Below are 13,717 nucleotides of genomic sequence, written 5' to 3' on the forward strand. Positions count from 1 at the left end.
CACAAGAAAGCTATGGGTGGGCCAAGCTGATCTGCCTGAATGCTCACTGGTCTAAGAGGTTGTGGCATCAATGAGAGAATAACTAGATTTATAAGTGGGCACCCAACTGAGTTACATGGCTCCTACTTCCCCAGCTTCAGTTCAGTTCAGTTCAGTCCAGTTCAGTCGCTCAGTTGTGTCCGACTCTTTGCGACCCCGTGAATCACAGCACGCCAGGCCTCCCTGTCCATTACCCCTACCCAAATATTAGATGAGTAGAGTCAAGGAGCCAGTGTGGGGAAGGGAGAAGAGGGACTCTGGCAATGCTCAGTTAGGCCCAAAGTAAGTAGTGGAGTTAAGAAAAGCTTTTCTTAATTTTTACTTAAGTAATTCTTACCTGTGATATGTAAGGTTTTTAGGGATATATATATACATATATATATAATTAATTCCCTGGTGGCTCAGATGGTAAAGAATCTGCTTGCAATGTGGGAGATCTAGTTTAACCCATAGGTGGGGAAGATCCCCTGGAGAAGGGTATGGCAACCAGTGTTCTTGCCTGGAGAATTCCATGGGTAGAGGTAGGCTACAGTCCATGGGGTCGCAAGAGTCAGATGCAATTGAGTGACTAACATTTTCACTTTTTCATAATTCACTCTATTTTAATAGATCTGACTTTCAAAGGCAATTAATTTTTCCCCCAATTTGGAAAACTATATCGAGCAATAAGCTAGCCCTGGGAGGGATGAAAGCAACACAGAAATGACCAAGACATCATTGTGATCCTTGATGGGTTCCCAGTTTAATGGAGAAAACAGTCAAACAGAAACTGATAAACTATGTTATGAAACATATGCTACAAGGGAGGGACAGAGCGCTGAAAGAGCACAGAAAAAGAGCAGTCGGTTTTGACTGGGAGATCAGCATGTTTCAGAGAGAAGTAGTTTTTGAGAAACAGCTTCAGAGTGAGTGAGAATTCAGGCAAAAAAGTCTAGAAAGTGTAGTTGTGAGACCTGTACGTCTGAAAAATTTTGCTGAGTGTTGTAATGGTAAGAAGGCCTTAGTGGAGAAACAATGAATGGCAGTGTATGCGCGTGCACGTGTGTGTGTGTGTGTGTGTGAGAGCGAGAGACAGAGTGTGAGAGAAGTAGAGAAGAGGATGAATCTAAGGAAGGTTTTATAGATTAAATTAGTTTTCATTTTCAGACTACTCAGCACAGAGCACGTATTGGATTCAAGAATTTCTACATCTCATTTCATCGTACTTCACACTAAGGAATTTTTGCCAAGTTTATTTTAGCATTTAAGTAAAAGCCAATAAACAAATACTAGAAAAATCCTGTTTCTCTTTCAAATGTGTTTTTCCAGAGTCTGGAAAATATTTTGAACTTTGGAATAGGATAAAGTAGGGAAAACTAAGACTAAATTTCTAAAAATGTTTTATTTGGGAAAACTTTAAATCCTGTCAGAAGCTAAAACGTTTGAACACCACCAATCCCCTCAACCAGAAAAAATAAAATAGAATAAAAGCATTTAAAATATGAAGAATGAATAATCAAAATAAAAGCAAAAAATTTTCTTTGCCTAGAAAGGTTTCATTCAGATGTTATGTTGTTCATATTAGCTACAGAATGAAACATAAGTTTTACATATAAAATATTACTTTATCAGTTATGTTCAATCATAAATTTTTAAGTTTGCATTTTCTCTTTTCATCTCTGCTAATTTAATAGCATGTTGATATATCTCATACAACTTTAGCAAAGGCAACTATAACTTCTTTTTAAATTTATTTTTATTAGTCCAGAAGAGCATCTTCCTAACAACACATTTGTCTTTTTTGGCAGATGACATTTGATCCGGAAATCTTCTTCAATGTTTTATTGCCGCCAATTATATTTCATGCTGGATATAGTCTAAAGAAGGTAAATATACAGTGATTGTTTTCTTCTTTTATCATTAAATAGAGAATCTTGCCAGCACTAATGAAAAATAAAAGTATAATTTTATTTTATGTGTTTAACTATTTGGTAAAAATGCCATTATCTTAGATTACGTGATACAGATTCAAATCTGACATGCTTAGAATTCTTCTAAACTTGCTCTGTCCAGTATACTGATTGATAGTCATGTGCAGCTATTTAGCCCTTGAAACTTGACTAGTCTGAATGAAGATGTGCTTTAAGTGTACAATATGCCCTGGATTTTACAGGCTCAGTGTAAAAAAAGAATGTAAAATATTTCAACAATGTTTTATATTTATTTCATGTAGAAATGATGTTTTATGAATACATTATATTATCAACATTCATTTTACTTTTTAAAAACTTATTTTAATATGACTACTAGAAAAATAAATGTCATTTTATTTTTTTTACATTGTCATTTTAAATGACATATATGGTTTACATTATATTTCTATTGGGCAATATTATTCTAGATGATTATAACCAAAGAGTTTGCTGTTAATTAACATTGAGTTTATAGAGAGAAACTTCAGTCTTGCAGTTTTTTGCACTTGCAAAACACTTATGTGTAGCCTGAACATGTACATTTCCTAAATTAGTAATTCACACCAAAGTCTTCATGCTAGCCTCCCCAGGGTCACAGATCGAGGCTCCAGCCTGAATGAGTTTTGAGATGCAGAGTTAATATGGTTGCTTTCCTGCTGCCCACCCTTGACTCCAGAGATTCCTACGGCTCTCCTCCCTTTGGCCTGTGAGCTTCAGCAGCCTTGTTCAGTACAAACTTGATTTTCTTGTGTACTTTGGGCTCCCTCTTGCTGTCAGTTCTGGCTACTTAGCTACCACTTACAGAACTGGAAGGGAGTTTTTCCAAGCAAGTGTTTGAAAAGATTTAGAAAGCTGGATTTATTCCGCTCATCCTTCTTCATCCCAGCCCCAAGACTAAGCATCATTTTGTATGATTCATTAAAAGAAACTGTTGTTGGTGATTAAGGTTTGGTTTCATCACTTTCAGAAAAACAGTAAATCAGAGATCCAACAAAAGTCAAACGGCAACTTAAGTCTTTTAGAACAGTATATTTAAAGTGCTAAAAGGGTTTCAGTGACAACAAAACTTCTTAAAAACTCTGTCTTCCTTTAATCATTCCAGAGTCCTGCATGACCATTGCTCCAATCCCTTCCTCCTCTCTCAGGGCCAGCCAGTTCTGGCCTGTCACTTTCCAGATGTATTTTTTCCCTGTTTGTTGGAAACCTCTATCCTTTACAGTGTAAATCAGTTAAGTTTTCTTTGTACAATATGACCAGCAACCGAGGCTCCAAAAACAAAATCGGCCTTAACAGTGAGGAAAGGGAGAGGCTATGAAAACACATGCATTTGTTTTTACTTCTTGTTATGCTAAGAAGAAAAAATCTGATGTACTATATGAAATCTATCTTTTTTTCCCCCAGAGACACTTTTTTCAAAACTTGGGATCTATTTTAACATATGCCTTCTTGGGAACGGCCATCTCCTGCATCGTCATAGGGTAAGTGACATTTGGAACTTAAGTTCCAGAAGTCTGTGGGGCCAGTCTCACATTTCCTGGCCTCACACTATCTGGGTGAATGTTTTTTTTTTTCTTTCCGTATATCACATCTTGACACTTTTTTCTGACTCAGTTCCAAGGCTTGCATGTCATCTGAGAAACACAAGGCTTCAAATAAAAGCAAATTAGAATTAAATTGTTGGATTTTCTCTGTGAGTTTTGAATTTCTGACATAGACAATGTGGCTAATTTGGTTTGAGTTATGTGAAGCACATTGCCTTTTTTGGCTTAAATAATGCAGATAAGCACACTGTATTCTTTTTCCATCTTCTTTGTAGGATCTTACCTTTATTTGACAGGAGTACAATAGTAATTTATGTCAGGGGTTTTCTTTCTAAGGAAAAGTTAACAAGAGAGCAGTCTGAGACAGACATTTCTAAATATCAGCAGAGTTGTTTAATGCTGGGATGGCTTTTTGGTCAATACACTGTAGAACACAGACTTGTTTTATTCTCATTATATTTTATTGGTTATGCTGCGAACCCCAGACTCTGGCTTGCAACTCATCATAAAGCAGAATGTGGTACAAAATGGTGAAGCCAATCCAATTCACTTATAATTCTATCCAATACATTAAATCTCCAGTGTAGAAAACATATCCAGCTGCTCTGACTGTGATTGTGTGGATGTCTTAAATTGTCTAATACAGCCAGTTCTACCCTGAAATTTTACTGCATACAGCTGTTATATCCCTAAAACAAGAAACTGAGGCTAAAAACACACATTCGTCACTCACCCAGCCCTTTCCTTATGAAGTGTTTAGAGTGTGTCACTGGAAGGCTAAGGGGCTCTCATTACTTGGACCTGAAAATGGAGAGTAGGGGGGGTTATGTTGAATTTGCTCTTAAGTTTTTATTGGTTCAAGCCTAGAACAACTCAAGCTACATTATATGAAAATGTCCAGCATGGTTAAGTTCGTGAGGAAGCTGAAGATTTTAACAACTGAAGATTTTTAAGTTGCAGAGATGTAGACTGGGGAGCCTCATAAAGTCTGGACAACTAAGAGGTCTATCAACTGTTTGTGATTGAGAGTCACAGTGGATTGGATCCTTCTGGAAGCTTGTTCAAGGGAGGGCTTTTCTGTTCTGTGGGTATGCCATAGCTATTCAAACTTCAAAGCTGGCAAGGGCCTCAGAGATCTGTGTGATTAAACACTTCCTTCTGAAGATGAGAAATGTAGCATCTTGAAAGGTAATTAATTATTTCAGCCTCACCATCTATAAGAAGTAGGACCTGGTCAGGACAAAATTTAAAACTGCTGTTCTTGATCCAGCAGCTCTTGCTATCACCCTCTCTTTATTTAACAATTTATCTTTAATTCCTACACATCCCTAATCATTGTTCCTATACATTGACTCAGGACTCTGAGATGTGTGAACTTTCAACAGATACTTAGCAGTTTATAGCAAAGATTGATTTTTAGCAGTTCTATAATATGGAAATCTGAAATTTATAATAGATCTAAATTCTAAGCTTGTAGACAACATTATCAAATTATGGCATAATCAGTTTCATTATTACTCTGTTTCCTTGCATAACTGATTTCAAGTATACTTGTTTGTGCATTTACATAACATGCTTTTGCTATTATTTTTTTTAAACTCTATACATCTATTTTTTAAAGCACAATAGATGGTGTGTGTGTGTGTGTGTGTGTGTGTATACTAACATGCATGCATTGTATGTAACTGACTTGTTCTTAAAATTTTCAGTTCAAGAGATTCAGTAATATGTATTTATTGGAGCTGAGAAACTCTTCTAATTGATTTTTAAGGCTGCAGTTAACCATTTATAATGGAAAGTGCTTTGAGTAAGATGTGCAGCCCTGGCAAAACCTTTAGAACCATGTTCTTTGCTTGAACAACAAAAACTTATAGGGTGCCTTCCTAATGTGGATCATTAGATTAAAATGCAGAAGGGATAGATAAGTTAAAGATTTTAGGATCTTATGCAGCAAGGTAAGGGAAACCCTTAAAGAGCTTTAGCCCGAGAGTGACAAGGTCGGGTTTACACTTTGGGAAGGTCATTCTGGTGGCCATGTGAAGTGGGAAAAAGGTAGCAAGGGGACTATTTCTTGAGACAATTTCCAAGCTAGGTTGGAAATGATGAGGGCTTAGTATCAGGCAGTGGCAGTAAAGATGGATATCAAGTCATCAATTTGTTGAAATCCTGAGAGAATGAGGTTATGCAGAGCAAGTATGTGGAATGAGAAAGGTAGGTATCTGGGCAACAGCACTATCTGAAGAAGGGGAGAGGTGCCCACAAAAAACTAAGAAGTACTGGGCCAAATAAGCAGGAAACAAACCAGCATGGAATGTGTCTGGAAAACAAAGAAAAATGTAGATGGACGATGGACAGTGTGTAACACAGGAGTGGTCAAGTGGGACAGACGTAGATATCCATTGGATTCAATCCCTGGGACATGATGGGTGACTCCACACTTATGCTATGGGCAGAAATAGAAGAAGAGCACTGGCAGGTTCAATTGTTTGGGGTACTGTATGATGAAAAACAGTCATTGTTTTATGCTGCTCTCCAGATATAATTTCAAAAATTTTGAAGTGAAGTTAGTGGTGGTTTAGTCCTAAGTTATGTCCAACTCTTGTGAACATATGGACTGTAGCCTACCAGGTTCCTCTGTCCATGGGGTTATCTAGGCAAGAATATTGGAGTGGGTTGCCATTTCCTTCTCCAGAGGAACTTTCTGACCCAGGGATCAAACTCATGTCTCTTGCATTGGCAAGCACAATCTTTAAAACTGAGCCACGTGGCAAGCCCAGCTTAATTTATAAGTATGCTCAAAACATTCCATAAGCAGCACCTGGAAAAGACTCTGATGCTTGGAGGGATTGGGGGCAGGAGGAGAAGGGGACGACAGAGAATGAGATGGCTGGATGGCATCACCGACTCAATGGACATGAGTTTGAGTGAACTCCGGGAGTTGGTGATGGACAGGGAGGCCTGGCATACTGTGATTCATGGGGTCTCAAAGAGTCAGACATGACTGAGTGACTGAACTGAAGTGAACTGAAGATAAATTTTATTTATACTTAAAGCAACTAAATTACATAATAAACCTCATGGCAAACAATATGGGTCTCTTAGATAAGGAAATCCCCCATTTCCTTCTTCAGGGGATCTTCCCAACCCAGGGATTGAACCCAAGTCTACTGTATTACAGGTGGTCTCCTGCATTGCAGGCAGATTCTTTTCCAACTGAGCCACCAGGGAAGTCCACTGAAGGAAAGGCACACACTTTAATTCAAACCAAAATGATAATTTAATAATCTGGTAACTCCTATTTTGTGAATCACTCAAATTTAAACTTAAATCTTAGAAAACAACCAGTTCTATTCTTTTGATAAATTAATAGTGACAAGAACAATACAATAAACATTTATTGAAAGCTGGATATTTACTGTGCCATTTTAAAAAGTGCTTTACATGGATTATTTCATTTAATCCTCCAAATAATCCTATTAAGTAGATACTATTATTACCCTCATTTAACAGTTGAGACTGCTGAGGTTCAGAGAGAATAACACAATGTAAGTAGTAGGGCTGATATTAATAACCAAATAATTTGGCTCCTGAGTCATATTCTTCATGCCAAAAAGTTGCTTTACTTCTAATTTTATTAGCACAAAAACATTTAAAATATTAAACTAAAAAATAAAATGGTAGAATAAATATTTACTAACATGCCACCTGTTTTTTTATTTATCCCCTTAAAAGTTCTCATAGACATGAGAGATTTTTATCAGGAATCCCATCTAAAAAGAAATCCACGTTTTTAAGGGGAAGAAGGAATGCCTGAGTTTATGCAGATATATTTACATTTGGATAAATTAGGCAAGAGGAGGGATTGAGGACAATCGGTTAGAATGGAGTCTGAGAGTAATTTTAAAAAGTGGGTAGATCCTGGGTAGTGATTTAGTGAAGAGGGATGAAGAAATTGGATTTTACATACTATCAGGTGTGTTAGTCCTGGTGGGTATTAGGAATATTGTGCAATTTTCCATGTTGGAGAGTCAGTCTCACAGAGTGATATAAGAGAATATGGGAACTGGAGTGCTGGAGAGTCAGCTGACAGATGCCCATGAATCTCAGGATCAGAAATGTATGAGGATGTGAAGGTCATGAAGAGTGATTGTGGAATGTGTGTGAAAACTCAGCTTGTGGGCCATGATCTTCTGCTGGTAAACCCTGTAATCAAACTACAGGCTAGTGCTAGAGCTGGACTCTGATGTTCTATAGGATTTGAGATTGTTGGGTCCATTTAAATGAAAAAGTTCTTAAGTTTTAATAACTTCATTTCATTTAAAAAATTAGATGTAAGTCATCTTTCAATTTACATGAGAAAGTTTAACAATATCCCCCTAGAAATAAAGTCAAAGAAACCTCTAAACATTTTTTAAGGTTAAATTGTTCAACTTTTCTAGTTGTCTCCCCCATTTTATCACTTCAGTTCAGTTCAGTTCAGTCACTCATTCATGTCCAACTCTTTGCAACCCCATGAATCACAGCATGCCAGGCCTCCCTGTCCATCACCAACTCCCGGAGTTCACTCAAACTCATGTCCATCGAGTCGGTGATGCCATCCAGCCATCTCATTCTCTGTCATCCCCTTCTCCTGCCCTCAATCCCTCCCAGCATCAGAGTCTTTTCCAGTGAGCCAACTCTTCGCATGAGGTGGCCAAAATATTGGAGTTGCAGCTTTAGCATCAGTCCTTCCAATGAACACCCAGGACTGATCTCCTTTAGAATGGACTGGTTGGATCTCCTTGCAGTCCAAGGGACTCTCAAGAGTCTTCTCCAGCACCACAGTTCAAAAGCATCAATTCTTCGGTGATCAGCTTTCTTCACAGTCCACCTCTCACATCCATACATGATCACGGGAAAAACCATAGCCTGGACTAGACGGACCTTGGTTGGCAAAGTAATATCTCTGCTTTTTAATATGCCATCTAGGTTGGTCATAACTTTCCTTCCAAGGAGTAAGCATCTTTTAATTTCATGGCTGCAATCAGCATCTGCAGTGATTTTGGAGCCCAAAAAAATAAAATCTGACAGTTTCCACTGTTTCCCCATCTATTTCCCAAGAAGTGATGGGATCAGATGCCATGATCTTAGTTTTCTGAATGTTGAGCTTTAAGCCAACCTTTTCACTCTCCTCTTTCACTTTCAACAAGAGGCTTTTTAGTTCCTCTTCACTTTCTGCCATAAGAGTGGTGTCATCTGCATATTCTTGCCTGGAGAATCCCAGGGAAGGGGGAGCCTGGTGGGCTTCCGTCTATGGGGTCACACAGAGTCGGACACAACTGAAGTGACTTAGCAGCAGCATCTGCATATCTGAGGTTACTGATATTTCTCCCAGCAATCTTGATTCCAGCTTGTGCTTCTTCCAGCCCAGCATTCCTCATGATGTACTCTGCATATAAGCTAAATAATCAGGGTGACAATATACAGCCTTGACGTGCTCCTTTTCCTATTTGGGACCAGTCTGTTGTTCCATGTCCATGTCTAGCTGTTTCTTCCTGACCTGCATACAGGTTTCTCAAGAGGCAGGTCAGGTGGTCTGGTATTCCCATCTCTTTCAGAATGTTCCACAGTTTATTATGATCCACACAGTCAAAGGCTTTGGCATAGTCAATGAAGCAGAAATAGATGTTCTTCTGGAACTCTCTTGCTTTTTCGATGATCCAGAGGATGTTGGCAATTTGATCTCTGGTTCCTCTGCCCTTTCTAAAACCAGCTTGAACATCTGGAATTTCACAGTTCACATATTTCTGAAGCCTGGCTTGGAGAATTTTGAGCATGACTTTACTAGTGTGTGAGATGAGTGCATTTGTGCAGTAGTTTGAGCATTCTTTGGCATTGCCTTTCTTAGGGATTGGAATGAAGACTGACCTTTTCCAGTCCTGTGGCCACTGCTGTCACTTAAGAAATATTTAAAATATGTCTATGCTTTTAAATAAAATCCGTGCACTTGAATTATTTTTCTACTCATTTCCTCCATCTTTGAGAGCTATTCCCTTACTGTTGACTCAGTGTCTCTACTTTCACACAGGTCACATAGGTGTATCACCACAATGCCAGCCTACCTAATGTTTACTGTCATCATGTACATTTTTGTCCTAAGAACTGATCAGTGTCCGTGAAACACTTCTTTAAGAGAATTGAAAATGATATCCTTTTACCTTCTCTGTTAAGTACAAATTAAAACAAATACCACAGTTTAAAAAAAATATTTTGAAAAAGGCGGTATGGACCTAAATGATGAAGAATAGGGTGTTAAATTTAAGAAAAGCTCAGTTTTTAAATTGCATTCAATGTGCCAGACACTGACCTATGCTTTTTACAAGTATTATCTCATCTTATTCTCATAGTGCCCCTATGAGACAGATACTATTATCATCTTTCTTTTATATGCAAGGATGCTGAAGTTGAGACTTGCTCAAGGTTACACAGTAAGTAAATGGTAATAAATGGCACAGCCTGTCTGATTTGAGAACAATACTCTTAGAGTCTCTTTGTCCTCCTCCTAAGATGATGCATTATATTTCCTATAGTGTTTTGCAGTTAGTAATTATATATGCAAGACAAACAAAGCCCTTAGTAATTTCATATTTTCACATTTACCATTGTTGCTGTTCAGTCACTGTCATGTCTGACTCTTTGCGACCCCATGAACTGCAGCATACCAGGCTTCCCTGTCCTTCACTATCTCCCGGAGTTGCTCAAACTCATGTCCATGAGGCAGTGATGCCATCCAACCATCTCATCCTAGCAATTATGAAAAATACGAATGTTTGATTAAGAGCTATGAATATAACTGCAATGTAGAAATTGAACCTGTCCTTTCTTACTGGAGATAGTTGGAGGGATGGTATGACTTCATTTTACTTCCTTAGAATTGCTGGATTTGGGGTAACTCACTCTGGAAAAACTGGATTCAGGTGTGAGGTTGTTTATATTATTCATATCAACATTCTTCAGGAATGTTGTTTTACCTGCTGGACTCTCTAATACACCACAGAAGCATGCCTGACACCACCCTCTTGTGTGATCATGCCCGCTGAGCTGGGGTCTGTAGGCCTGAGCACCCATGGAGCTAGTTCTGGAATCAGTGTTTCTCTGTCCTTGAAAGGGATAAGGTTTGTTGAGGTTCAGCAGTCTCAAAAGGCTGATTCCTAAACCTGGAAGAAGGAACAAGGGTCTAGAATCAAAACCAGAAGTATATTTCATGGATGGAGGCCAATATGTCAGTGCCTTAAGCTCTAACACTGTAAAGAGAATGATTTAGAGCAGTTCTTAGTTCCTAATCCAGTTCTTAATCCAGGAAACACAGACCATTAGATGTGCATAGAAGGACTTCAGCAAGACAGGCAACGCCCTTAAATCATCCATGAATTTTTTATGAGACAGTGTATATAGATTTCACTGTTTCATCAGTTTTGCTAGGGAGTTGCAGCTCCCAAAGAACATGTTTTTCAAGAACCTAAGCAAAGAGAGAGCTGGGAAAGGAAGGATTTTACACATCTCCATATTTAATTAGAACTGAAGAATTCTATAGAATGCATTCAGGGTAGCTCTAAAGTCTGAAAATATGCGTGCTATTATTTTATCTGTACTATAGAGTAATAACAATAAACCAACTATAGGTATTTGCCTGTGTTCCCAGACTTGGTGGCCATTCTGTATCCATGCCTAACACTGGAAGGGCCGGCGGTAGGGTCTACAAAATGATATTCATTTTTACAAATGAAAAATCATCTCCAAAGCAATTGATCCTTGTAATTTTTGGCAATTTAATAGGAATGGTATGAAATTCTACTGTAGTCTTTATTTTTATTTTACTGATTGTTAATGAAATAGATTATATTTTCATATGATACCTGATCAAACTTTTTATCCATTTTTCTAATGAGTTGTTTTATCATATTTTCATTATTTTGACTGGTTTCTTTATATATTCTACATGGTAATCTATATTTAGTTACAGATGCCACAAATATTTTCTTCCAGTTTGTGTCTTATGCTTTTACTTTTTTCATGATTCTCTTAATGAACAGAAGTTTTAAATTTTAATGTAGTTAAACTTATAATTTTTTTCTTCTATGGCTAACATTTAAAAATTTTATTTACTAAATCCTTCCTTGCCCCCAAATCAGAAAGATATTTTCTTCTAAAGTGTATTAAAGTTTTACCTTTTGCAATAAGTCCATTTTCTGAAATAGATTTTTGTATATAATATGCAGTAGACATCTAATTAAAATTTTTCTTTCTCAAAGTGACAAGTAATTATTCTAACATCATTTATTGTCCTGTCCCACTTTCCCCCAAGATCTACAGTGCCTCCTGTACTATATGTTGTGGTTTCTGTTTGGGGTCATTAATTCTTTCTAATCAATCTCTAATCTATCCCTGCACCAGTACCACACTGTCCTAATTATGATGGCTTAATAATTAGTCTTTATATCTTAAATGGATACCCTTCTTCATGAGTACCTTGTCTATTATTATTTCTTTACTCTAGAATATAAACTTATTCCAATGTTTAGATTTATGAGTAAATAATTTTAAAATTTATAAACACATTCTTACATATTTTGTACATATTTGTATATCTTATATTTCTGAGTGTTTTCCTTAGGGACCCTCTTGCACATATGCACCATGTATAAAAATGTTTGTATCGACATTATTCATAATAGTAAACACTTGTAGACAACTTATATTTCATGAAAAAAAGGAAAAAAATGTATATAATATTATACAGCACTGAAAACAATGAAATAAAATTGCTGATGCCAATGTAGGTGAACCTTGGAAACAATGTAAGATCAATAAATCAAGTCCCATATTACCTTTTTATAAAGTTCATAAATGACCAAGATTAAACAATATTGTGTAAGCATACATGCATATAGGTGAGAATGCATATATGCATATGTGTAGCAAATAGGAAATTAAGATCACAAAATTCAGCAAAGTGGTGATTTCTGGGGAAGAGGGAAAAGAATGGGATGGAAAGAAACACTCAGAGGAAATAAGTTATTGGTAATATTCAGTCTCATGGCTTGAAGTGGGTTTCCCAGTAGTCAGTATACTATTATAATTTATAATTTGCATATATCTTCTACATATTCTCCTGCATGTATCAATTGTATTAAAAAGAAAATAAAAGGGAAAACAAGTTGAAGGGGCTGTCTAATAGGTTTATGAATATAAGCAGCTTAATTACGCTGCTCAGTTCATTTCTGGGAAACTCTGATTCTTCTATTGTTTCTTTTTGTGTGTGTTTTAATAAGAAGAACTCTGGTTGGCAGGCAATAGCAGAGATGCAAAGGTGCCAAGAATGTATTTGCCAGTATCCCCTGGTTAATTATCAACTACAAAGCTCTCTGTTTTCCCTCTCCTTTATCTATCTCCACCTTCTCTCTGTTCCTCCCCGCTCTCTTCCCCTCCTTCCCAACCATGTTTTTCTCACTGTCCCCTGAGACTCTGGGCTGCTGCTCTCTGAGACTCCATTTTCAGGAGGCTGCAGCCCAGCAGAGCTCAGGAGGCTGTGGTGAGTCTGACTAGTAGGCCCCACGCCTCTTCAGTGCATTCATTTACTCTCTAGATTTGGAGCTGGCTCAGTAATAGCTGTCACTGCTGTCAGAGAGAAAAATAAATAACACTGCTGCTCTGACACAGCCAAATAAGAAAAAAATAATCTCTAATCTGTCAAGTACAGCCTGAACTGCTTAGCAGTGTGGTTTCTCATATCCATATCACAGCAGGCACGGGCTGTATTTCTGGGAGCAAAGAGAAGAGTGAAGTTTATTAGGAAAAGAAACACAAGGCAGGATAGAGGGGACTCTGGAGAAATCAGAGATGTAGTTTGGAAGCATAGAAGGTGATGTCTTATAGCCATATGCATTAGTCCATTTAGTCCTTCTATCACAAACCTGAAGTTGTGGGCAATAAGGATGACAGCACAGGACAGAGAAAATAAACAGATTCAAAAAGGAAAAGAAATGTGGAAAGTCATGTGGAAGGAACAAAAGGATATGTGAGATTATTGACATGAAAGAAGAGAAATGTCTTATAATAAGTATAAAAATAATTTAAACATACTCTATTCTGAAAAAGAATTTACCTGATAAGCCTCATTATTAAATAACTCATTCAAAAGGTTCT

General features: G+C 37.4%; 1 protein-coding gene across 1 annotated transcript in view; it reads left to right on the plus strand.

The window, feature by feature from the left end:
- The window catches only part of SLC9A9 (solute carrier family 9 member A9), a 678,791-nt gene that overhangs the window by 52,109 nt on the left and 612,965 nt on the right, over positions 1-13,717 (plus strand). Inside the window, exons 3-4 of the mRNA XM_055412241.2 lie at positions 1,827-1,904; positions 3,393-3,469. Of these exons, the coding sequence (XP_055268216.1) occupies positions 1,827-1,904; positions 3,393-3,469 (155 nt within the window). The remainder of the gene's footprint in view (positions 1-1,826; positions 1,905-3,392; positions 3,470-13,717) is intronic.

Source organism: Moschus berezovskii, chromosome 1 (genome assembly GCF_049115385.1).
Source record: "Moschus berezovskii isolate FMDL1 chromosome 1, NW_MosBer_1.0, whole genome shotgun sequence".
NCBI lineage: Eukaryota > Metazoa > Chordata > Mammalia > Artiodactyla > Moschidae > Moschus > Moschus berezovskii.